The 26268-nt window shown below is 40.7% G+C and overlaps 1 protein-coding gene across 1 annotated transcript; it reads right to left on the reverse strand.

The window, feature by feature from the left end:
* Nucleotides 1-308: 308 nt before the first annotated feature.
* Nucleotides 309-15712, reverse strand: ptchd1 (patched domain containing 1). The gene is made up of 3 exons (XM_026937995.3): nt 14382-15712; nt 11376-12042; nt 309-4961 (listed from the first exon to the last, which is right to left on the reverse strand). Exons 1-3 carry the CDS (start codon nt 14727-14729, stop codon nt 3310-3312), a joined length of 2667 nt encoding a protein of 888 aa, XP_026793796.2. The 5' UTR covers nt 14730-15712; the 3' UTR covers nt 309-3309.
* Nucleotides 15713-26268: the final 10556 nt, after the last annotated feature.

Below are 26268 nucleotides of genomic sequence, written 5' to 3' on the forward strand. Positions count from 1 at the left end.
CACCTTATTCCACACAAGAACTGTGTACCTGTCAGTGCTGCACTGTCCTTTACTGTGCCTATTGTCCTGTTTAGTAATTGTTGTACTGTCTTGCGCTTTTGCACGCCTTTGCACACGTGCACTTTATGTAGTCCTGTGTATGTCTGTGTAGGTCTTATGTAGTTCTGTGGAGTCTCATGTAGCTCTGTGTTGTTTTCTGCAGCACCGTGGTCCTGGAGGAGCGTTGTTTCGTTTCACTGTGTACTGTACCAGCTGTATAGGGTTGAAATGACAACAAAGCCACTTGAACTTGATTATAATGCACATCATGTCTATAAGGGATGCACTGAAAATGTGCACTTTTGATCAAAGGAAGATTAAATAGCAGAGACGTGAAATAGGACGGTCGTGATGTTAGACTGGAGCCATAAATCTAATATCCATCAACAATGATTATACTGTGAGTGCTGAGCAATGCCTTGCATTACCAGGTTTCATGGATGGCATAATAATAACAATGATGTACAGTCAAACCACATGATGTTTCTGTTCTCCACATGATGGCAGTGTGCAATAATGTTGAATTTTAATGTTTTATGAACAAACACACAATCAAAAATAACACCACTAAATATTTCAATGTTCTGCTTTGCTTTATTAGTCTGAATTTTATACAAATAGATACAAAACCGACAAATCTTTCCTTAAGGGTAAATTCATGTGTGTTCTGTGTGTGTAATATCAAGTTCAGTCATCTTTAGTCAAAACAAAAACAACCAAACAAATAAAAATCAATCAAGGGCATGTTCAATATGATTAAATATTCAAGAATTAGTGTGTTTTCTACAGCAGGGTTTCTGATGATTTCTCATTTCTAGCCTTGGAGACCCTCTGCCCCCAAATCCGGTGGGTTTGTACTTTAAAACTGTTCAGGAATCAAGATGGAGGTACGTTAAGACGGATATGCATTATACTTTTAAAATCAGCAGCTGAAATACCTGACAAACAGAGCATGTATGTAATTTATATACGGCGCAAAATAGAGCTGAAAAATGGATATTACAACAAAAAAACAAGATCATCTTTTAAAGGGTAACAAGTTTTCAAGTACAGATTCTTCATAATGGGACGGAGTGAAATAAATTTAGGTCGTTACACACAGAATGACATCATTCTTCACTTCTACAGTATGAGAAAATGGTACAACCTGATGAAGTTTTGGGTTCAACCTACCCCAGAGTAACTGTAATGGTACAATCTGACCTAGAACAGGACTGAGAAGGTGTAAGCAACTGAAATGCTTTCACCAGCCTAAATAGCAAACATGTAGGGAGAGATATGAGATACTATATGCTAGAAGATGAGATGTTTAGTAATGTAGGAAATGTATAAAAGAGCAAAGCAGATTGTGGCTGAGCTCAGAACAGCGAACAGCAGGTGTAAGAACTGCATCTGCTCCGTGATAAGCTCCAGCGATGCCGTGAATAAGACGAACAGAGCAGCTGTTGGTGACCTGCCAGAGGAACCACGCACCGATTCACGACGCCCCGCACTCTGCGTTTCCACGACGCTCTACTTTAACATGATGTTTACTCCAGACATGCTGTTATAGTGAAATAATGAGTGACAGAATTACTGTTTCCCTACTGACAGTTGATTATTTTCTTTAAACAGCACATCCTGAAGTCTTTTATTTCTCAAATACCACAGCAATTTGCCAATGATAAAAAATTTTTATTAACTAACAAATTACATGCCATACTTTTTTTTATCCGTTTATAGTTACATTTAATGTTGTGGAACATCCATGAAACAAGTTAGTTCCTGATCTCACTTACGTTATAGCAGCTATAAACAGTCGTTCCCTCACCAGCCTCTCTTTATTCTCTCTCATCTAGTTAATAAGACAAAAAAACGAAGCTTGTCGTGTTACAGAGAAACTGCAAAGAAGCGCAAACTCCTCTGTCCTGAAGATGTCGGAAAACTTTAAGTTACAGCTTTACCTCTGACTGTTACAAAGCGCTGACACTGGAGACTCCTTCCATAAATGTTAAAAAACATCTCACAGAAAAACATCCGTTTATGTTGAACGTCCACCGTACGAGTCCCTGTGAATGAGCTGTTAGTATAGAAACCATAACATATTAGAATGAGCGCATTAATATAAACCTGTGATTTCATTATAACAGACAAAAAACTAGCTCTCTTTCTCTGTTTCTCTCTCTCTTTCTCTTTCTACCTTTATCTCCATTCTCGTTCTGTGTGTGTGTTTCTCTTTCTCTCTCTGCCCTTATCTTCTCCCTCCTTTGTGTCTCTCATACCGAATAAGCAAGGACACACAAAGAGTGATTCTGGCTCATACATATTGATGAGAAGCGTTGTGTGTGACAGTGTGATTTTCAATGTTTTTTTCTGAGAAAAAAATGCACTCCAGGAACTCTGGGATGAAATCCTTCATAGGTTTTTCACAACCTGCACTGCTGCATAACTTAATCAGCCATCGATTCCCATTAGGAACTATTAAGAACCGACTGAATACACGAGGGGAATGAAATGATGTATTTAGAGTATAATCTAAGACTAAATTGTGACAGATACGAGGGGTTACCATGGAAGCGATGCAGTGCACCATGACCTGCGAGCGAGCATCTGCATTTCTCTCCAACTGAGATCAACTGTTATTCTGTCTGATACAGAAAGAAAAAATTCAAGGGCGGCAATGAAGTCTTGAAATGACAAATTAGCCAGAGTTTGAATTTATATGGCTAATAAAGGACATGGCTATTTAAAAAACAACTATGGCTGCCTTGATTTAGCAATTAGGACCCCCTGACCACCTGTAAATATGGGTAGTGCGGTTAATATTTAATATTTTTATATTTTAATATCACAGTAATGTTGAAATGGTTTGTATAGCATGTATGTGCGTCTGAACTGCATTAAGGCGAAACCCTGTTGAGAGCATTCAGCGCTAGTCTAGGAGCTGCTCTGTAATTATCTGCAGCTGGCCAAAAAATTTGGCTCATTCAGCTCACTGAACAAAGACTTTCTCTCACCATCCACACAGGGTTGGAAGATGTGCAGCACAACCTTCGCAGGGCTTTCACCATGACAACCTAGCCTCGTGTTAATGGCGAGACCTTTCCAGCACTTTTTACCATGACAACAAAGCCTAGTTCCAACAAGAGAGCTTAAATTCTTTTGCTCAGATTCTTTTGCTCAGATTATATCTGCCTCGGTGACGTGACAGTTCCTTCCAGGTCTTGATGGACCCTGTGAGCCCAAGCTCTGCCGTTACTCTTGGTCAGATTTCACATTTCCTTATTTTGCTCAGACGGTGGTAATCTGATCAACCACTCGGGTACTGTCTGCCATCTCAACGCATTCAATCTCTTCCCGATGCTCTGCCACGTTCTTCCTTTCCCTCCTCTTTTTCTTGGAGGGAGGTAAGAATGTCAGAAGGACTGGAAGGATAGCCAGGCAGTGGAAGGCGGTGATGAGGGCAGTGAGGAAAAAACACCTGAATAGCGTGTGAGTAAGGTTGGACGGAACAGCTGCTAAAGGCAACAACGCCGCACCATAGCACATGTAACTCTGCAAGGCAGGGACCCCGTGCCGCTCCAGGGACACCTTCACCCATCGCGTACGCGTCGAATCCCGTCCCAGAGCGAAGGCTGACACTAGAGGCACACTTGAGTCCACGGCGTAGTTAACCCCATAAATCAGGCACAGCACTGACACACAGTCTAACTCCACTTGCCACAGAGTCATAAATCCCACCACACCGAATTCCACAGAGGCCACCGTCACAGTTATCCAGGCGTTCACCAAAGGGTCAGCAGCCAAAAAGCTAGAAAAGAAGAGCAAGAACAGAGCAGCAATACACGAGTTCTTCAGTGGTGCACCCACTGACGATGCGTAGCGGTCCATGTACACAAAAGAAGGGTTGAAGATGATGAACTTCACCCTGGAGGTCAGCGAGAGCTTGCGCAGCGTATCTAACAAAATAGACATCTCTTCTCGCTTGTTTTCTGTCGTCTTCGCCACCAGGAACATCCGGGAAGCCACTACATCAAACTCTCCGTCAGCCCGCTTGGCGAATATGATGTCGTCTGAAAAATGGAGGTAGCGGGGCTGGCGGAGGAAACCTGAGCGCAGGTGCTCGGTGAAGTTTCTGCGCGAAAGGCTGGTCGTGATGTTCAGACCATGCAGGTAGTTCAGGTAACTCTCAAACCAGGAGATCCGCTCGAACCCTTTCGTGTACTCGAGCAGATCCTCCTGAACACTGGTGTTCCAGTACTCGATAGATTCATAGATGTAGAAGCCAATTACAGGGCTGTAGCTGCTAAAGTAGCGCTGTTGTGCCCGGGTGTAGGCGATGGTGCTGGTCTCTGTGGCAACAACATTACTGAGATCTGAGCCTTCACTCACTTGTAAGTAGCCCATCAATGCAAAGGAGATGTATACTAAATAAAAAAGCACTACAAAGGGTTTGACGTAAGTGTTGGTGATCCAGTCGCAATAGTAACGCTTCATGAAGGCCACCAGGAGATGGTTCTCATAGACATGTAGGTCACCGGGTTCAGACGCTTCCTCGTTGTAATGCGTGTACATCAGGAAGCGATACCAAGCTGGCTTTTGTTGCAGTAAATCAGGCTTGGGTACGCGCCTGCAGAACAGGCTGTGGCGATAGTTGTTTTCGAGGTAACCTGCAAAAACCAGGTTGGACCCATAGAAGGTGAGGATGTAGAGGTAGTTGAAGAGGATGGAAATGCAGGCAATGCGGCAGAACAGGCGCACGGCCTCGATGTTCGTGAACGGGCTGGCGCCGATGCCAAAGGTGACCAGGTGAAGGGCGGTGCTGGCTGTGAAGGGAAGCATGCAGTCTGAGAACACAGCAGCCACTCGCTCTTTTACATGCTGGTCCTCACGCGTCCGTCGCCACGAAGAGAGCATCTCGAACGTGCCAAACAAGCCATGACCTTAAAGAGACAGACAGAGTGAGAGAGAGAGTGAGAGAGAGAGGTTTAGACAGAGAGGAAGAGAGACAGAGACATTTTTCAGAGCTATTTTTATCTTGAATTGTCCAACATAATCACTGTTTCAAGTTGCTGTGCCTTTTACGTAAAGTGGCAGAAGTGTCTCCTGGGAAAGGGGAAGCATAAATAATTGACTAAAAGCCTGACAAGATGGCAATTCTGCACTAAAACATCAGTGACAAATGGATGTCAGAGGTTTCTCGGTAGCTCTTTTATTTGATCTCTTCCCCTGCCTGTAGACATACTCATAACGTTCATCAAAGGAAAAATCCACCCTGAACGATACACGTATTAACCTTTATAATTAACAAGTGGTGTCCAATATTTATTTTGTAATGAAATTCATAATTTTTTAGCTTGACTTGCTTCACCGGTCTATTTTCACTTTGGTTAATGGTTTCCTACGTTATCCACAATGTCGTGGTGATAGTGGTGCAGTGGCATTTTGCCCTTGCTTCATCTCTGCATAAAGAGAGCGATGCGGCGGCGCTTTAGTCCTTTAGTCTGTCCAGGTCTCTCACCTCCTCAGCTGTACACCTGTACTGCTCAAACAGATCAGCTTCCAAAGCTTTCATGCTAATACTGCTGTCAACTCCATCGTGCCCTTTGCTCTGTAGACTGTAGTAGGTTTGCTCCAGTATCTTCACTACTTCGACACTGGATTTATCATTAAAGTGATGAACACATCACAAATATTTCTGTACATACATATACAGTACATATTTAATACAGTACATACATATTTAATGTGTTTCAGGGTGGAGTATAATTTTAACACCAATTTAAGAGCCAGTGCATCACCTAGTTTAACTGTTAAACATGTCTGTTTACAGATCCTTCCTCCCTCGCCATGTTCACCCTGCAGCACTGTCAGAATTCCTGAATGATCCAAAAATAACAGTCCAAAATTTGCCCAAGGTGTCCCTGTCAGATTTGATTTGATTCTACAGGCGCAGACAGTGATGATTTTTATGATGCACTGATTTAAGAAGATGGATGAATGGAAGAACAGAAGGTTAGAAGGTTATTGGCAGCTGCGGTCCTGCTCTATTTACCCAGCATGCTAACAACCTGCTACAGGAAATGTGAACCGGTCACACTTGTGTCTGTCTTGTTCTTGCTGCTTCTCTGGTCCTTATATTCAAAACTTAGGACAATATTTTATATTCACAACTAAACCAGAATCTCGCTTTGAACCAACTTTTCCTCTACACATCAAACCACACTCATTTCACTCGTTTGTTTCTGGATGGTGGCTGAGTCTTGGGTTAACGTGACACTACAAAAAACACACCTTTATTTTCAGACATTTTGGATTCCAAGCTGATTGACAGAAACTCTGACCCTAGGTTCATACTAGCAAGTGACAAGTTGCTTGTGTTGCTTTTATCTCTTGAACTGTTGTCGCTTGTGGGCATAGCCTGTCCAAAGTTTTTTTAGTTCTACCCAGAATCAGTAGAAGCCAAAATGTTTATCATACAGCTAACTAGTTAAACACAAATCAAATAACACACTAATTAGCGTGAAAATCAGTTGTGTGATTTACATGCTACGTACTAGTTTCGTTCTCAGATTAGCAAAGCAACGAGCTAACTTTACTAGCTACGTACACTCACCATAGTTACTAACGATCTCTGCTTCCAAGCTTTATTTTTCTCCTTAAATATAGACAGATATTTAAATATATAGAAAATTAAATATATAGATATTTTATGAGAGGTCATATATAAAAGGATATGATGAAACCACGTGTTTTCTTGCATTTTTGTTGCATCTAATTGCCGAAAGAATTGTGAGTGGGGAGCTGAAGAAACCGGACCACATGTGCCATGGGAATCATTCGTTGAGATTTGTAACTTATAGAGTCATAGCAAATTTGCATATAATTGAGAAAATTGAACAGTCACTTTGTCACTTGTTGCACACATACGTCGGAAATGAGCGGTCTCCTGACGCTTGCTAGTGTGAACGCATGGTTATGATAAGCATATATATGTAAGAGTCTTTCTGACTAAGCCTAAATAATCCGATTCATAATGACATTCTAGGAATCACAAGTCAGCCCCAGACTTTTACATGCAGCTGAGACACATAGACCAGTCACTCATGTATAATTGACCTGATGTGAGGAGAGATCTCATACACACCATGCTGGGTGAGAGCTTCACGTTGTTGCTCAGGGACTCTGCATAAGTCTGAGATGCAGGAGTAACTGGGTCAACCTACTTTCAGAAGCTTCCACAAGCGATAGCACAGCCCTCAGATCTCAAAGATGATGGACATTCGAACAGATCAGAGTGACGTTTTAACATTTTAAACATTTTAGCTGTTTTTTTTTTTTTTTTTTTTACAACAGACCATTCATGTACACTCAGCTCACACTGTTCTCTTTTGCATTTATCCTTTCTCTTTCTTTCTTTAGTTCTTTCTTTATCGGGCTGAGTGCACAGTTGAAGCAGATGGCTCTTACCTCCAGGGTTGCCACGGCACCAGTGACTCATCGGTCATGACGGAGATTCCCTCAACCTCGTCATAACTCCTCTACTCTGACCTGAGGACTGTTTCTACAGGACATGGCCATTTCATTTCACTGGATTCAGGAGCTAGCAGTACCAGGATCGTCTCCAAATCAAAGCTATGAGTTATTCATTCTAAAATGGCCCACAGGATGGAGTGAATTATTACAGCGAAGAGGGAGAGAGGGGAAACTGGACGAGGATGACTCAGCATCCTTGGGAACGCTATGTTTTCCAGATGAGTTAATATGTAAGGAATAAAACACTGTGTGTCTTTCTGTTATAGTAAAATACTGAGTGATGTACTGGTGCTGAAGCACAGTTACTCTTACCACCCTGAAGTTGATTATATTCCTATAACAGCATGTCCCCAAGTGTTTTATTCCTCTTACCACAGCCTTTTGCCAGCGATTGCAATTTTTATTCATTATCCATTGCATAAACTCTGCTGTGCTGAAAATGAAAACTACAGCAGTTACAAAGCGCTGACACTGGAGACTCCTTCCATAAATGTTAAATAAACATCTCCTTATAGAAACCTTCACCATATCACTGATCACACATGCTTTTTAATCCGTACGAGTCCCTGTTACTACAGGAGCTGTTACTATAGAAACGATAACGTATTAGAACGAGCGCATTAATATAAACCGTGATTTGCAGCTGCACTACTGTCAGAGCTGCTGTTATAAAAATTCATCAACAGTATACAAAATTCATCTCCATTCTTCACTGGCTTTCTGCTATTCACTGCACTCTCTCTGTCTCTTATCTTCCTTATCTATCTTTCAGACCGTCTCTCCCTTTTTCTTTTCCTTCGTGTGACCTGTTTTATATTCTCTGAGAAACGCTGCTACAGTTTCTTCAGTCCCTCTCATAGTAAATCAACTCGCACCTTAAAAAAAAACATAGCGATAAGATAGTGGAATTCTTCTCCTTCTGCACATCAGGAGCATCACAAAACTCATTACATGCCTCTTTAGCACCACTCTGGTGTTTCCCAGCACATTAGACAGCACACAACCAGCGCTTCCTCCCAATAAATGTAATATTAATCCCGGCAATTACGACCCATCATACCTCCTCTGTCGGTTGTTCCATTATTGTCGGAGGATTATTGAATCAGCCCATTCAATGGCTGATGTCTCTGTAATAGAATTAGATTTTTTGGTGGAGCACAGAGATAAGGGCTCATTGTGCTGGAAGAAGTCTGTAATGCTGTAATTACCGTGTCCCATGTTTCTATTTTCCCTCGCTGCAGAATGGATGAACTCGAGCACAGATGGAAGAAGTGATTGACCTCAAGAGTGTGACTCCTGATCTTCTATTTTTCAGAGAAACCATAAACATATTAGCAAACCCACCAGGCAAGTAAAAGCCCCAGTGGTTTGGGCCTGAAACATAATTGATTAAGATGAAAAAGTGGTAGCTAATGTAGCATAATGTAATAACGTATGATGAGCGTGTTAGCAAGATAAGTGCATTAATACAGATTAAGGTAAACAAACAAGTTTATGAAAGCTATTACTGGAGTTTGCCGAGCATCTCTATTTTCTCTTGATTCACTATACAGCCAGATGTTTGTGCACCCCTGACCATCACTCCCATATGTACTTGTTGAACATCTCATTCCAGATTTATTCCCCCTTTGCTGTTATAATAAGCTCCACTCTTCTGGGAAGGCTTTCCACTAGATGTTGGAGTGTGGCTGTGGGGATTAGTTTCAGTGAAGGGAAATTATACCACCGTCAGCTAGATCACGTCTCAGCCGATGTGAGTAGTGCAGCAGGCGGGATTCAGAGCAACTAATGCATGCTAGCTTCGAGCAGCGTCACAATATCACAGTGAACACACCTTACTTTGAAACATAGCTACATATTTATGAAAATGGAATTTTTTGTCTTTCTTTGGTTGTGGAATCTATAAGTCTGCCAGGCAACTACAATAAAAAAAAACTAAATACCTGTAGATTAAAACTGATCCAGAAATCAGCTTGTGCAAAAACGGTCTTGTAATAAGGAGATTTATGTTTGTGTACATTTCTTGTGTACATTTCTCCATCATCACTACTGTATTGTGGCTGTCCTGTGAGTCTGACGTGCTCCTATTGGGGGATTTTAGAAACGCCTCGTAGCAGAGATTTTAATCAGAAATTTCTTGATCTCAACTCACGACCAGAATTAATTTTTTCACAACGTGTGTTTTTTTTTCTGCAGCAGCTACATCATGCTGCAAATCGTCCTGTGTAAAGCTGGCTTTAGAGAGCGCTGTTGCTGGCTTTTTGTCAACACAGTGGCCTAAAGGCAAATGTGTGGCTGTATAGGAAGTGTAGTAGATATCTGGATCTTTTAAGCCACGTATCTTCTCTGTACCTTTATGTCTTCTTGCCTGAGGTGCCATTCTGCATGATGTACCTCCTCCTGAGTGCCCTCCTAGCCTCTCAAGCACTCTTCTCTTTCTGTCATGCTTCCGTCGTGTTATTTCCACTGAGTGCTCTAGTTACCAGAAACCCCCTCCTACACATGGCACTAATTACCAAGTGTGTGAAAGACAGAGAACAATAGCAGGAGCGAGAGAATGAGATAAAGACGGAGGCGATCTGTCAGTGTACCTCGAGTGTGTGTTTGTTGGTCTGTGTTTGTGCACAGAATCTCACAGTTCGGTTTTATTCAGTTATTTGATTTGTTTGGGAGTTGCTAAAGCATAAAGTGCAAAGAAAATCAGAGCATACAATCCCTTTGAGAGTGCACTGTTACTCTGTGCTGCTTCTTTGATCTGGATTTTAATGTTTAATGAGATTACAAAAGCGGCGCTACAAGTGGTGATGATTGTTTAACAGGAGTGCTCACTTTCCCCATTTAGTTTTACTGCATGTGATTTAAAGGTGCTTTTTGTATTGTTTAAAAGTGTACACTCTCATAATAATGGGTATCATGGAATGGTACCATCAAGACTACCTCTTTTGTACCTTTAGTACATATCTTTTGCCTTTAAAAGAAAGCTTTAAATTATGCACACTGTCTTTCTTCAACATAATAAGGGTACCAAGATGAGGGTACCACCCACGCAACAAGGAAATGTACAATTTAGTACCTTTTTTCTGAGTGTTATAACAATCTTTCAAAGACAAGCTGTAAATCGAAATGTTGCCATGGAATCAATCTGGATAGTTTTCATATATCAGGATTCTGTTTATATTTTTCTGGGCCTGAAATGAACATCATAATTTTCTATTAGAAAATCCATGAGGAATATGTTTAGACAGAGAAGGAGGGATGAAATCAGGGAAAGAGAAAAAGATGGTCAGATTTCGTTTCAATTGTAATTTGCCTCCAAGCCAACAAAGGGCTTTACACATAACACTTCAGGGTTTTCCAAAGCCTTGTGGCCAAATGACTCCCACTGGACATTAAGAATTTTCTGTGACCCCAGGCCTCGGCAGTTTGGTTTCTCATCATTACTAATGGTCACGTTTGTAAATCCTTGTTGAATAAATGTCATGTTAATTTTCTTAGTCACTCAGTCGCTCAGAGTTGCTGAGGAACTAGTGAAGGTAGATGGACAGAGAAATTTGGCCATTTTTATTGCTGAATGCCTATGCTAGTGCAGTGTGTCATGATAGGAAAAATAACTTCTCAAAAAAGTAGTACACAAAATCCATCATCATAATTAGAATTAGATTAAAACGAGAGTTTCTCTCACAACCCCATTTCTAAATAAAGTGACTCCACATGGGGTCCGTTTAAAAACTCCTGTCTTACTTATTCAGGCACGTATTTGTAAACATAGCTAGTGTATTATAAAAGTGGAAGGATGGTTAGTGATAGTGATGGTGTTTTACCCAGCATGATGAAAGGAATGCCAAGGTACGTGGAGTTGTATTTCCCTCCGGTGAGGTTAAAGATCCCGGCGGAGGTGAGAGTCGCGAGGCTGACGGTGACCAACGCCAGGATTCCCAGCCAGGGTTTGGTGCGTACGCAGTCTCTCATAGAAGAGCAAAGCACAGCGAGTGAGAGGCATGCGGCCAGGCTGAAGAGCAGCGGGCGTTCCGACACACGACTCGTCCTCTGAAAGTCCCTCTGCAGCGAGGACGAGGTGAACGGGTAGAGCCCCAGCTCGGGGTGTGCTGCGCTGAAGCGCTCCAGCTCACGGCAGAACAGCAGCTCCCAGCGAGCCGCCACCACCTCGTTCAGCGCACTGGCGACCTGCAGGTAGTAGGTGAGCTGGAGAGCGCGGGCGGCGCGGACGCCTTCTCGACCGCCTCCCACTGTCTGCACCCCGCCAAGCTGGTGTCCGATGTAGGCCTCTCGCCCGTCCTTGAGTCGCGTGATGGGGTAACGCAGAGGCGGCACGGTCCGGTTCGAGGCACGGGCTGTTCGCATCTCCTCCAGCACTCGCAGGATGTCGTCTATGATGCAGTTCTTGCTATCGTCCAGCAGGCAGAGGTGAGCGAAGGTGTAGTTGAAGCCCAGCATCGGAACCTGGATGTGGGTGATGGCACCGTGAAGCTGATGAGAAGGATACATGGTCACATAAACCATACCATTTTATTTCGTCGTACATTGTATGCATTTATAGATACATCAGTAACTTAACAAGCTGCGTCTTTATTATGTCTTGTTAACTTCAAAAGAGAGAAAAAAGAGAGGCTGGTGAGGGAACGAATCTTTATAGCTGTATTACATAAGTGAGAACAGGAACTCACTTGTTTCACCAACATTCCACAACATTAAATGCACTGTAACTGTAAATGGATAAAAAGTATGACGTCAATTTTTTAATAAATAAAAATTGTAATCGTTGGCCAGTTGCTGTGGTATGAGAGGAATAAAAGAACTTGGAGACGTGCTGTTATAAGAAAATAATCAACTTTGCAGTGGTAACAGTAACTCTGTCAGTATTTTACTATGACAGCAACACACACAGTGTTTTAGTCCGTACTTAATGCACATCTGCCAGCCAATCAGAAGCGAGGATTTTCCGTGCCTGTGCTATACCATGGAATTAGAGGTGGCCCGTGTGTAACAGATGTGTTTCCAACTGCTGAATACAAAGAGGCATATGTTGCCCAGCTGTCCACAAAGGCAATTAAAAAGATTGCTGTTCAGCTGACAGAGAAATTGCTGGTGTTGAGGCTGTGAGAGTGTGTGATTATATCAAGTCCTAAAAGCGTTCGCATACAACTGTCGAGACCTGCAGGGTCGCTGTTGCTAGGCAACAGGGAAGCATGGCACAGCTCCAAGGACGTTCACTTTTACTTCCTGTTTAAAATTCATTTGATTGAGTACACATAGCGCAGGGTCCACAAACAAACAAAATTATCACTAAATGATACAGATTCAAATCTTCTGAAGGAGCTCGGACCATGGAGAAATTCAGTGATGGGTAATTTCTGAAGGGATGCACGTTTCTGTTTTTTCCTTTTACTCATCATACAAGGAAAAAAATAATATTATGAAGATTTGCATTAAGAGAAATAAATGTGCACAGAATATATGTGAAGTGTGTGAGTTTCCTTTGCATGTCTTCCTCTGTTTTTTTTCAGTTCTGCAACAACTCTTGCAACAAATCAATAAAAATTGATAAAAATATTTGGTCTAGATTATGAAGCATGCTACATCACACACTACATCATGTCATGCCACATGTCATAGCAAAACTATCTGCGTCAACTGTATGTAGTTAAATGTTTTTCTACACATTGATACGCAGCACATCGTTTAACTTTCTTGACACAAACACGATCTTTTTTGTCAAGTCACAGAGTCACAGAGTCGATTCCCCGATTCCAAGCACTGAAAACTAAAGAGTCAACCCCAAACCTTTCTGAGTCGATCACACACACACTGAAAATGATTTGCCTCATGCAAACACAAAGGCAAGGAGTCAATTTAGCATCTGAGGGTTTCAGTTAGTGAGACAGTCAGTGGATATCAGCCTTGTTTTATATTTGACTCCTCAGAATTGATCAGATCAGGGCTTGAAATGCAGGTAAGACCCTTCTCCAGTGATTCACACCGCTGGTCCAGTGGTCACATGGACATATAGTTGTGCAGAACCTTACTAGTTTTTGTCTGATTTGAAAAAGTGCATTCAACAGACAGTAAGCACTAAAGAATATTCTCATGACATGACAGATTTTCTGATAAATATCAGTAATATTATATTGTCGTTAGTAACCTGCAGAGATCATTTAATTAAACCTAAATACATATTTTTTGGTATTTGGTGTATATATACACATATTTTTTAAATAATCCAACTAACAGATTAATGAAGGGGGAAAAAAGATTAATTAATTATCAAAATAATGGTTGGTTAATTTTGCAGGCCTACGACTAAAAAAAAAATCTCATGGTAATAGTGTAAAAAAAAAAAGCAAAACAATATCGTTTTTAAATTTTGTAAATTTGCCCTTCCTGAATTGAAGCATAGAGCAGGAAAACGTGCAGGACAGAGGGTTCTCCAGGACCGTGCCTCAGGAACCTGTGCTCTGTGGCCAAACTTTTTGCAGCCAGGGATCCTTTATCTGTGAATAAATTCTAGAGATTTATTTTGTCCATCTATTTAAATATTAGGCCCATTATTTGGGCTATGTTTTGGATCCATGGAGCTTTTTATTCCTGAAATTTTCACCGAGAGAATACGTTAAGTCCCAGTTGACATTCTTTATAGACCTACTTGCTTTTGAGTTATGGAGGTTTGGATTAATTTGGGTGAGATGTTAAAGCAGAACTCGGCAAAAAAGCAGCATTGATTTGTGATTTGTGATTCTGTCCCCACTTTGAGAACTAGTGGTCCAAGGAACACACAGATCATCTCACAAAACTTCCTTCAACCTTCTTACCTTCAGGACAAGGTCAGCGTGGTGAGGCTCGAGCACGCTCCCCTTGCGCGAGGTCACGATCACGCGCCCGTACCGGCCCGGTGTCTGCAGGTCAGAGTAGAGAGTGTGTTTGGAGCGGTTGACGGGGAACAGGCTGTCCACCAGGTTGCCCTCGATCTTCGCCAGGCTGTGTTTGGGGGCTAGCAGGCGCTCCACTTCCTCCTCCACTCGGTACCTGCTGAAACTGGCGCCGAGCAGCACTGAGAGGAGCACGGGCGCCGAGGCGAAGAACACCGGGTGGTTGGCGACGAAGTGGCCCAGCTTGTGGAAGGACGCCCGCAGCCCCTCGCGCACCGCTTGCCGCAACATCCTAGAGTGTGAGCGGAGAAGGCGTGCGGGCGGCGGGCCTCTGTGAGCGCACCATCATCATCATCATCATCATCATCATTGGGGGTCCCGAGCATCAATGTTCGGTTTGACACCAGGGTCTCTGCAATGAATGACGTCCCAGCTATTAGTCTGGATGGAACAGTGATATGATGTTAATGTGTGTATGTATGCCTTTCTCCCGCACGTGAGCATCCACCAGTGTGATCCTAAGAGGCTGAGAAGACCGAGGACAAAGTCTTGGGACTGTAGTTACGCAATATGCAGCTGTAACACACCCCTGCTACACACACACACACACACACACACACAGCGTGAGGGAGCAGCACGCTGAGCCGGCGTCTATGCGGCATGCAGGCGCTCACAGCGACAGAAATCAAACTTATGCGTCTTGGAAACTGCGCGTCATCTTTGATGCCTCCTGGACAAAACGAGAAACACACACCTCCGTCCTCAGGCCATCATTTTTCCTCTCTTTTTTTTTTTTTTTTTAACAGAGGTGAGCTTGGAGACTTCTCTTAAGTTTCTCTCTTAAACATGGGAGCGAATTCATAAACCCCGCAGGTGCAAAGTGCTAAGAGGTTTGTTTTTTATCCGAAACGGGGTGCGTATGTCCTCCAGGTGTGTGAGGCTCTTCTCCATCATGCCAGGCTGAGCTCCAGCATCCGCTCGCTGTGTCGCGATGAAGGTGAACACACACCGGCACCAGGCAGCAGGCAGCAGCAGGAGGAGCAGGAGCAGGAGGAGGAGGAGGAGGAGGAGGCGGTGATGATGAGGATGATGAGGATGATGAGGATGATGATGGTGGTGCTGGTGGTCCGGGCATCTCCGCTCTGTAACCTACATAATCGCTCATTCGGATCTCAGCCCTCGTGGATCCCGGACAGCTAGACTCGTCTTCAGCACGAGCGGAAGCGGATGTGGTTCTCCATCGATGGCGAAGTGACTGAGAAGTTCATAATGAAGAGGAGAGGTGAAGCAGGATGTCTCCGCCTTTATGGGGCTCGTGCACAGATCTAACGGGGGCGCGCACTCTCTCTCTCTCTCTCTCTCTCTCTCTCTCTCTTTAGTACATTCAGAGTGCTGGGCTTCAGGAGAGGAGCTTAGCAACTAAATACTTCATTTCCAACAGGTAGGTTATATAATATACACTCTCAGGGAATAAAGACTCCGAACTGGTCTGGTACCATCAAGGGTCCGTCTTTCAAATAATTGAAGGTGTATAACTGGACTTTGATGGTACCCCAGTGACAAGGAATGTATAAATTATTAAACAAACAAACAAACAAACAAAAAACAGTTCCAGATTTATCATTATTATTATTTTTTAAAATATCATTTAACTTAGAAAGTAAGTGGATGTGTCTAGGTATAGGAATATCATGAGTAAAAAGAATAAAGCATTATATCTGAAATAAAAAAAAAATCATTATGTTTATAAACAAATTGTTAAGATTCACATCTAATATTTAACACTGATGACCAAAATGAACATTTAAAAAAATATATAGTAATATTCTTGACATAAAAACTGTATACAGTTGAAGACAGTTGAAAAAATCTATCTTCAATGAAAATAAACAGAAATCAGGAAAACTGTTTATGTTAAATTACAATAAAGTCATTTACATCGAATATTTTCTGAAAAACAGCCTTAAATTGACTCTGCGTAAGTGTGGACACTGGGCATGGAAAGGTTAGGAATCAAATACTCTTTTGTTACTGCTTTATCTTGGACAGATCCGGAGCCTATCCCGGGAATACCGAGCGTATACACACTCTTTCACACCTAGGGGGCAGTGTAGAGTCACCAATCCGCATACTGGCATGTTTCGGGAGCTGGGAGGAAACCAGAGAACCCAGAGGAAACCCACACGGACACTAGGAGAACGTGTGAAACTCCACACAGACAGTAACCTGAGCTCAGGATCAAACCTGGGACTCTGGAGCTGCGAGGTGGTAAAGCTACCTGCTGTACCGCTGAGCTAACCATTAATTAATTAATTAATTGGACTGTGTCTGTAATCTTCCCTGTTGTTGATTTGTTTATATTGTTTACATTGTTGTCTAAATGTATTTGATATCCTCGTTTTGTTGATGTTTGCTTTAAAAATAAAAAAGGAAAAAAAATTAAATTCAAAATTTGGCCAGTCAGATTTTATTTTCGTCCCATGTGACTGCTACTTTTAAAGCTGCAGTCTGTGTTTTTTTTTTTTTTTTTTGAAATTCTTCAAAAGTTCTCCATCTGTGTGGAGTTAGAAATAATCACTGATTTAACTGTGATATTGTCCTCTACTCAAATCCTTTTCTCTTCTTTTAGGGAGTTTCTTTCCTTTAAAGAAGTCAGCTCCTACGTACTGCACGGTGGTACGTCAGAACTGCTGCCTCCTCACAGCTCCAGGGTTCGATTCTGTCTGTCTGCAGTTCCTGTGCATGTTCTCCACATGTTCTCCTCTGGGTTCTCCGGTTTCCTCCCACCTCCCAAGAACATGCTGGATGGTGGATTGGAGACTCTAAATTGCAGCTCAGGATGGAACCGGGAACCCTGGAGCTGTGAGGCGTCCTTTCACATTGTTATCTCTTCCTCAACATTTCAACATCATCTACAATCATGTGACACAACTACCAGTTCAGAATGAGGAATCCTGGACGTAATTTCTTACTTGAGCTAAATCAGGTAGACTCCTGTTTCACTTCCTTTATGTCCACATATTGACCATTTCCTGAAAGAACCACACCAGCAGACTTAGTATTGAGAGTCACGTGTTGAGATCGGGTTAAACGGTTAAACGTTTCGAGATCCCATGGTGCGTGTCTAATGGCTCAGCTGGTAGGCAGTTGGACTCAGGAGTACAGGACGTTTATTAGTGTACAGGCCCTCGCAGTGCTGGTGGGAGTGAGGAGACTCGACCATGCGTGGCTAACGACTAAAGTGAGGTTGGAGACGAGAGCTGCACTGATGTCCTCCACACACACTCCACACACTCCTGTTTCTTTCCTTAAACACACAGCTAATAATGACCAAGTGCTTTTGTCATCAGTGTGCAATCAGGCAAGTGCAATCGCTCTCCGAATTCCTTCTCTCTCTCTCTCTCTCTCTCTCTCTCTCTCTCTCTCTCTCTCTCTCTGTGTGTGTGACCTATGACCTGTATATATGACGAGACTTACACAGAGCTATCGTCATGGTAACCATTTCCTCTGCTTTTCTGCAGCACGTGCTTCTCCATGCCAGTCCAGGAAACTGACAAAAAAATATGGTTCCCATGGTTACCTACAAGTTTCAGGTGCTAGGAATTTCAATCGATGTTTGGTTTTTTGTTTTGTGGCTGTGATTCCTGTCTTCTGCATCACTAAACAGCGAGCTCTTGCTGCGATGCATTTCGGTGATGTGGAAAAGATTCGCATTCAGAATTCAAACACATTCAGAATAAAGTGAATAAAGTTTTCTTACAGAATGTTCAGAAAAATTTGCATTCAGTGTCAGTTGTTAGGGAAAAACAACCATTACTTTTTTAACCTATATATCTAACTGCATTTAAATTTACATTTTAAAGTTTAATGATGATTTTGCGGTCTGTGTAACTTACATGCAGGGCTCAGTTGTTTATTTGTCTATTAATTAATTGAACTATATATTAGGTATAGAGTATATGTAATTAGTAAAACACTCCATATCGTACTGTTACAGTAAAATACTGAGTGACAAAGTTGTGTGATGAAACAGAGTTACTGTGATTATTTTATTCCTCTTATACCACAGCAATTTGCCAACAACTTTTAATTCATTAAATAACAATATGTCATACTTTTATCAATTTATAGTTACATTTAATGTTGTGGAACATTGTCTAGTTCCAGGTAGAAAACATACTAATTATTTATTGCTAATAATCATTTAATGATGATATTTTCTTTATTTTCTACTGATATTTCTTTCTTTTTTTCAGTCATTTTCCTTTCTACCGCTCTACCTATCATCCTTCCTCTGGGTCAATATCTCTGGGGCAAAGTGCGTCCTGGGGCTTTCAATAAAACATAACATTTTTTTGGGGACATTTTAAGGGAAAGTGTTGTTAAAGGAAATAATTACATCAGTTATATAAAAGATGTGTTTTTAATTTAAAAAGTATATATATATTTTGTGTACTTTGTGTTAGTATAAAATAAGCTGTATCTATCTTAATACAGAAAACAGTATCTATTTTTATCTTTTATCTTTATTAAATCTTTATTTACAGATAAAATCATGAAACAGTTTGGAACAATTGCCTTTTTTTAAATAAAGAATTATGCAGTGGTAATGCAATACGATGAATGATAAACTGATACATTCCCTGTTTTATTATTATTATTATTATTATTATTATTATTATTATTATTATTATTTTAAACTCTGTTATTTGGTAATTTAGTCATCAATAACGTCTGTCTGTTGCTGTTACTACACTGTTTTTTAGAAGCCCTGTACCTTACATTTACTTTTAAAAAATGCATAAATATCTATAGTTACTGATTTGACATTTTAGCAATAGATATTTCCTTCATGTGTCAGCCATTTTGAAATAATCCTCCATTTTGATTTAAAAAAACTATCCCTGGTGTCACATTACAGGTCTGTAGCACCAGTGACATTGCTACTTTCGTTCTAAAGTTTAGTTTAACAGTTTGTATATTTAAACCATAGCCTGGCTGAATTCTCGAATCTGATTGGTCAGAAGGCGTTCATTATTTTTATATAACAGCTGTAACATGAATCAGAGGTTTATATTAATGCACTCGTTCTAATACGTTATCGTTTCTGTAGTAACAGCTGATCAGCTGATTCATAGGGACTCGTACGGCAAACATAATCTATGATTAACAATAAACAGATTTTTAAAAATGTGGTGTTTAACAAAAAAAATTTATAATTATTGATGTGGCAATGGTTTTTTTTTTTTTTTTTTGGTAAAAGACGTTTATTTAATATTTATGAAAATATTCTTGGGTGTGTTTTGCAAAGTTTCCCAGCACAGGAAAGTCTTCAGGACAGAGGAGTTTATGCTTTCCAGTTTCTTGGTAAAATGACAAGCTGTGTTTTTTAAAAGAGAGAGAGAGAGAGAGAGAGAGAAAGAGAGAGAGAGAGAGAGATAGAGAGAGATATGATGGTGAGGGAACGACTGTTTATCGCAGCTATAATGTAAGTGAGAACAGAAACTAACTTGACTCGCTGATGTTCCACAAAAATAAATCTTACTATAAACTGATAAACCGTGCGATGTGTCATTCTTTAATAAATTAAATTAAATTGTAAAATCTCTGTGGTATAAGCGGAATAAACAGACATATCACACCACTGCAATGTGGATTATTTTCTTTTATCCACAGGGTTTTTCAGGTGTTATTCATTACATATTATATTAGATAAAAATAATCAGTATAAGCTCTGCTATTATCAAAAATCTTAATACATGACACAGCAGAGTAAGATAACATACTTTATTTTCAGATTTGATTATCTTTTTTTTTCTATTGTGCCACTTTAAGTGCCACCCTGTTCAGATATTGACTCCTCTCCCCATTTTCTGCAGTGACCCGAGCTTTGCTTTGCTCCTGGTGCTTCATGACGCCACTTTATTGGTCCATCTGCTCCTACAGCTCGGCTAAAATCTCAGGGTTACACAGAGGAGAATTAAAAATGACAGCAAAGAGGGAAAGAAGCCAAATCTGAGACTCGCCGAGAGAAGAAAAGAGCAATGAAGTGCTCGATGAAGAGGAAACACACGATAGCCTGAGTCACGGCTGCCTGCTGGATCAAACTGGGCATGAGCTCGGCAGGGTAATCCTCACCACATGCTCACAGGAAGACAACATATTTATCAATGAGTCACACACACACACACACACACACACACACACACACACACACAGAGCAAATTTGAAAGTCACAAAATTACATTCTATACCTGTCTCTGTCTCACCCTTGCTTTTGTTTATTTTATTTATTTATTTTTAAAATCTCTTTTCTTATTCTTTCCTCTCTGTCTCTCCTCGGGTGAAACAGGAAGGAAAGGCGTGAAAGGCATGAAAGGGGTGAAAGGTGTGAATGTGTTCTCTCTCTCTCTCTCTCTCGTCATCCCTGGAGTGCACACAATATCTTCAGAATGAAAAAGCAGTCACTTCAGGTCAGTCTTTTTTCAGACAGAGGCTGTGCAAGTGTCTAAATGAAAAATAGAAACTAATAACACACACACACACACAATATTGTATTTGTCATGACACACACACTGATTAGTCATTCACAGTCCAGGCTGGTAAAACGTTGTTTAACAGCAATATAACCTCCACTAAACTTTTCCTGTAGCTGTTAATCAATTCAATTCATTAATACACACTGTCATAAAGTCCAGATATGCATTTAGATCTTTAATGAACAAGCCAGAGACGACAGCAGTGAGGAAAGGAAGAAACGTGTAAACATGAGCCTCATCGTCATCTGTTCACTCGACTGATTTGTGTTCATGCTAATACGGCCGGCTGATTCATTCATTCACTTCTGTTCTGTTGGCAAAATATCTTGTTATTAATATCTTTTCATATGACGTTATTTAAACATTTTACAATTTTGTGCAGTGGCATCTGTTCAGAGTGTGTACGCGCTGAACTCTGTTTTGATGATGATGATGATGATGATGTGGCAGCACAAGAGCATCGTGGGCATTTTGTTTACACAGCGTTTTCTACGTATGTAATACTTTCTCACAACCTCTCAAAACTAGCGAGGTAACATACTCTGACGCAAACAGACGCCAAGTCAAGGTTAGAAATTAGCCTAAATAACACATTCCTGAAATGTAGAGATGTCAAAGTATACTGTATTATTGGCAGAAAAACGACATTTTGGTCAAAACCTCATAATTTTTGGCTGCTTTGCAGAATTCAGTCGCAGCAACGTCCGATGGGTTTTCACAGACCGCCTAACAAATATGATTTATATTCACACACACTCACACTGAGTAGTCATTTCATGTCTTGTTTAATTTGCATATGAGGTAGAATTAAAGCTATGTGTGTGTGTGTGTGTGTGTGTGTGTGTTAATAAAGTAAGGAATTGGAATGAAGGGATTAAAACGTCTCTTAAACACGTCTCTGGGAAACACAGAGCCAGTAAACACTCTCATGGCTCTCATTACACTTTAATTATGGCTCATATGGGCTATAAACATGATGTTTGATGTCATTTTGTTTGTGTAGGCTTGTCCTCTTTGTCTTCTGTACTGGAATTGATGACATAGTGCCAACGCTTCTGGCTTAACCTTGTAGCCGACCTTCTCTTTTCTTTGCATTTCACCACAGGAAGTCCTGATTATGTGCCGTCACACAGAGAACCCTGAGTGCTCAGGCATTAATGGAACCTTCCCAGAGAAAAGGCGAATCCTGCGCTCGGAACATTTCCCTTCACCACGGCCTTCATTTGAATAAGTCATTCCCAAGCTATTTGAGGGTTCTTTAATTCTCCGTGTTAATGTAATACAGGAAAAATGAGCAGGATGACATTCTCCTGTCCCTGGAGGGACGGAAAATAGCAATGAATGAGCGGAATGCAATTAAAGATTAATTAGTTAATTAGCATGAGAACGGTCAGTACAGGAGTTTTATGGGAAGGTGAGTATGTACAGTTAAAACTTAAAATAGAGAAATGGAGAACAAGAAAGAGACTTGGGACTGTAAAGAGGCTGACCTTAAATCTAGAATCCCTCAATTAACTAATTAACTAATATTTTAATTGATTAATTCATTCATTCATTTATTAAGGGTTTGTCAGGTCATGTAGGAGGAAACAGATGTAAATGCAGAGAGAGAGTTTAATTTGAAAGAATCTGGCAAACAAATCCAAGATGAAGGGCAAATGTAAGAACAGAACATTTCTCAGAACAGGCAAGGTCAGGTGACATACAAACCACAGTGAGAGGGCAAAAATATAAAAACCAGAAAGATGATACATAAGAAACCATCTGGGTAAGATCAGATAACGATACACTGCGCTTTACTTCCCAACAGACTGAATGTCCACGGTCTGATTATATAGGTGCAGGTGTGATTGTGAACAGGTGTGTGTGATTGTGAACAGGTGTGTGTGATTATAAGTCAGGTGATTAAGAGTCAGGTGACAGAACTCGTGTGTTTTGGGAAATGTAGTCAGGGGCAGCCATGTTTGTAGGCCGTGGTGTGTTCTGGGAGACGTAGTTCTCAGTGTTCTTTAACTTCCAGAAAAGATTGTACTTGTGTTCTACTTGCGAAATGGAAACGTTGTGTAGAATTTGAACACTGATGTAATGTACATTCATAATTAATGTTAGACTTTCAGTAGAGAAGCTTCACGAGAACCTTAAACATCACAGGTTCTCACTTTACTTCACTTTTAAGCAACTGTATTATTCTTTAGTTCTTCAGTGTGTGAGGACCACAAACACGTGACAGAAATTGTAATTACCTTTTTATTTTTAATTTTTCCAAAAAAAGCTCTGAAAATACTCTTTCCAATTGGAGTCAGATCGATGGATGGAACCGGTCTTTAGAATTAAATATGACATTCATTTTTTTCTTTTAAACATTAGCTGAAATATTTCCTTTTTCCACAAATATTTGCTCCAATCTTTTTGTTTAAACAACACCAATTCCCTCCTGATGTCTGAAATTAATTCTCAATTCACATTAGAAATTGTTTTCAGACTCTCCTCTGATGTCTGTGTGTGTGTGTGTGTGAGTGTGTGTGTGTGTGTCTGTTTGTTTTTTGTTAAACATAAGAGTGATGCGTAAGACCAAACTGGCCGTATCATAGCAACAGCAGGATTAGACCAATACTACACGAACCACGAGTCACTGTAAGGCAGGAGTATTCTGCTATAGACAAGAAAAACTGTCAGCTGTGTTCAAATATCTATTTCATGTTGCCTTTAAAGGAATAAAGAATTTGTGCTAGTCTATGTAGAGTTAGATTTCTATTTAAACGTGGCTCACGTGTAAATCGTACAGTGTGTAATGCTAAACGATGCCTGTTAAATGTGTTACATCAAGCGTTTGACCTTCACAGCATCCTGACATAAATAAATGTAATATGAGTGCTCACTAACCATAATTTGGTAACTTTAAACTTTGATAATTGTAATTGCAAACATTTTATTTTTTGACGTGAATCTACTGTTCATTCATCATCAAATGCTTACTTAACTCATCTTAACCAAATATTTGTCTTTTAAGCTGAATATGTACGAAATACAATGTGGAGCTTGTTATACCACAGCAATTTTCCAACCATTAGAATGTTTTATTTATTAAAGAAAGACACGTCATTCTTTATATCCATTTATAGTTACATTTAATATTGTGGACTGTCCATGATACAAGTTAGTTCCTGTCCTCACTTACGTTATAGCAGCTATAAACACTCGTTCCTTCACCAGCCTCTTTTTTTCTCTCTCTCTTGACGTTAATAAGACAAAAAAAAACAAAACGCAGCTTGTCTTGTTGCCGAGAAACCGCAAAGAAGCGTAAACTCCTCTGTCCTGAAGATGTCGGAAAACTTTAAGTTACAGCTTTACCTCTGACTGATACAAAGCACTGACACTGGAGACTCCTTCCAAAAAATGTTGAATAAACGTCTCCTTACTTTAATAAGCTTCACCATATCAATGATTTAGTTAATCTGTTTATTATCAGTGGAGCGTCCGCTGTACATGTCCCTGTGAATGAGGTGTTACTATAGAAACGTTAACGTATCAGAACGAGTGCATTAATATAAACCTGCGCTATTGTCAGAGCTGCTGTTATAGAAAATTAATCAACACCTTCTGACCAATCAGAGTCCAGAACTCAGCCGCTCTTTTGTGGAAAACTAGCACTAAATAGACATCAGTGAAGTTGAGTGTAAAAGTCAGTTTTCTTCTGGCGAATCCACTCGATCCGATTCGCTTCTTTCAGTCCACAAAGAATCTGTACTGAACCTTTCAATTTAATTTAATTTTTTCACTCAGTCGTGTTTTTTTCTTTCTTTTTTCTTGCTCCATGTTCTGGAAAACTTCACAAAGTTTTGATTAAAAGCTGTGCGGAGGTCGGAGATCGCCAGGTTCTGAAGCAGCACTGAAGCTCTTTTGTTGAAGTGAGTCACAGCATGACGTACAATCACACACCTACACACCTACACACACACACACACACACACACACAAAGATAGCTTTTGATGCATGTCTTCAGTTGATGTTCTTGGCCTTGAGGGTGTTAGGGAATGGTGTAGAAATGGAAGAATGCCAGAGAAGTCAATCTCTCTCTCCACCTCTGTCTTTTTCTCTTTGATTCACTCACTTAAACATTGATTCACTGACTCAGGATTCACTAACTAATCATTGACTTGGATTCACTGACTCAGGATTCACTGACTCAGGATTCAAATCCTCTGACACTGACTCTCTGACTAAGGATTTACCGATTCAAACACTGACTCATTGATTCTGGATTAGACTGACTCACTGACAGGAATCACTGCTTCATCGAATCAGGATACACTGATTCAAATACTGACTCACTGATTCAAGATTCACACTAACACAAATACTGACTCAGGATCCATTGAATCATACATTAAGTTACTGACATTAATTGATTTAGTGAATCCTGAGTCAGTGAATTAATGAGTCTAACACTAAGATTCTCTAATAGAATTTACTAATCCTGAGTCAGGATTAGAGTCAGTATTAGAGTCAGTGTATCCTGACCCTGGCACAGTGGTGGATCAGTGAATTCTGTCACAGAGAGAGAGAGAGAGAGAGCAAGAGAGAGAGATCCTGATTCACTGACTTAAACATTGATTCACTGACTCAGGATCCATTGAATCATCATTGAGTAACTGACATTAATGCATTTAGTGAATCCTGAGTCAGTGAATTAATGAGTCTAAGAGTCACTAATAGAATTCACTAATCCTGAGTCAGTATTAGAGTCAGTGTATCCTGACCCTGGCACAGTGTTTGACACTCTCCTATCAGAGAGAGAGAGAGAGAGAGAGAGAGAGAGAGATCCTGATTCACTGACTTAAACATTGATCCACTGACTCAGAATGACTCTTTGTCTCTCCCTCTCTCCCTCTCTGTCTTTCTGTCTCAGTTTCTTTCTCTGTCTTTCTCTCCATCTCTCCCTAATAAAGAAATATGATACATTGCATGTACTGTATGATATAAATGAAGATGAGGGTTTTTATTCAGCTAGAACAGGTAAGATGTGATTCTGACTCTCTACACATACGAGATTTATTTATCTTGGTAAAAAAAATGGCCGCTTTGTGGATGAAGGTCAGCAGTAAATCTGTCTTTCAGCCTGAACCTTCATCTGTCAGGTTTTACGAGGCTTTAAATGACGCGACCAGGCTGCCTGAGTCGAGCTAATGCAACATGCTTTTAGCAGACAAACCATGATGGATGAAAAAATCTAGTTACGAGCCGACTCTCAATCTCTCTCTCTCTCTCTCTCTCTCTCTCTCTCTCTCTCT

This window comes from Pangasianodon hypophthalmus, chromosome 22, assembly GCF_027358585.1.
Source record: "Pangasianodon hypophthalmus isolate fPanHyp1 chromosome 22, fPanHyp1.pri, whole genome shotgun sequence".
NCBI lineage: Eukaryota > Metazoa > Chordata > Actinopteri > Siluriformes > Pangasiidae > Pangasianodon > Pangasianodon hypophthalmus.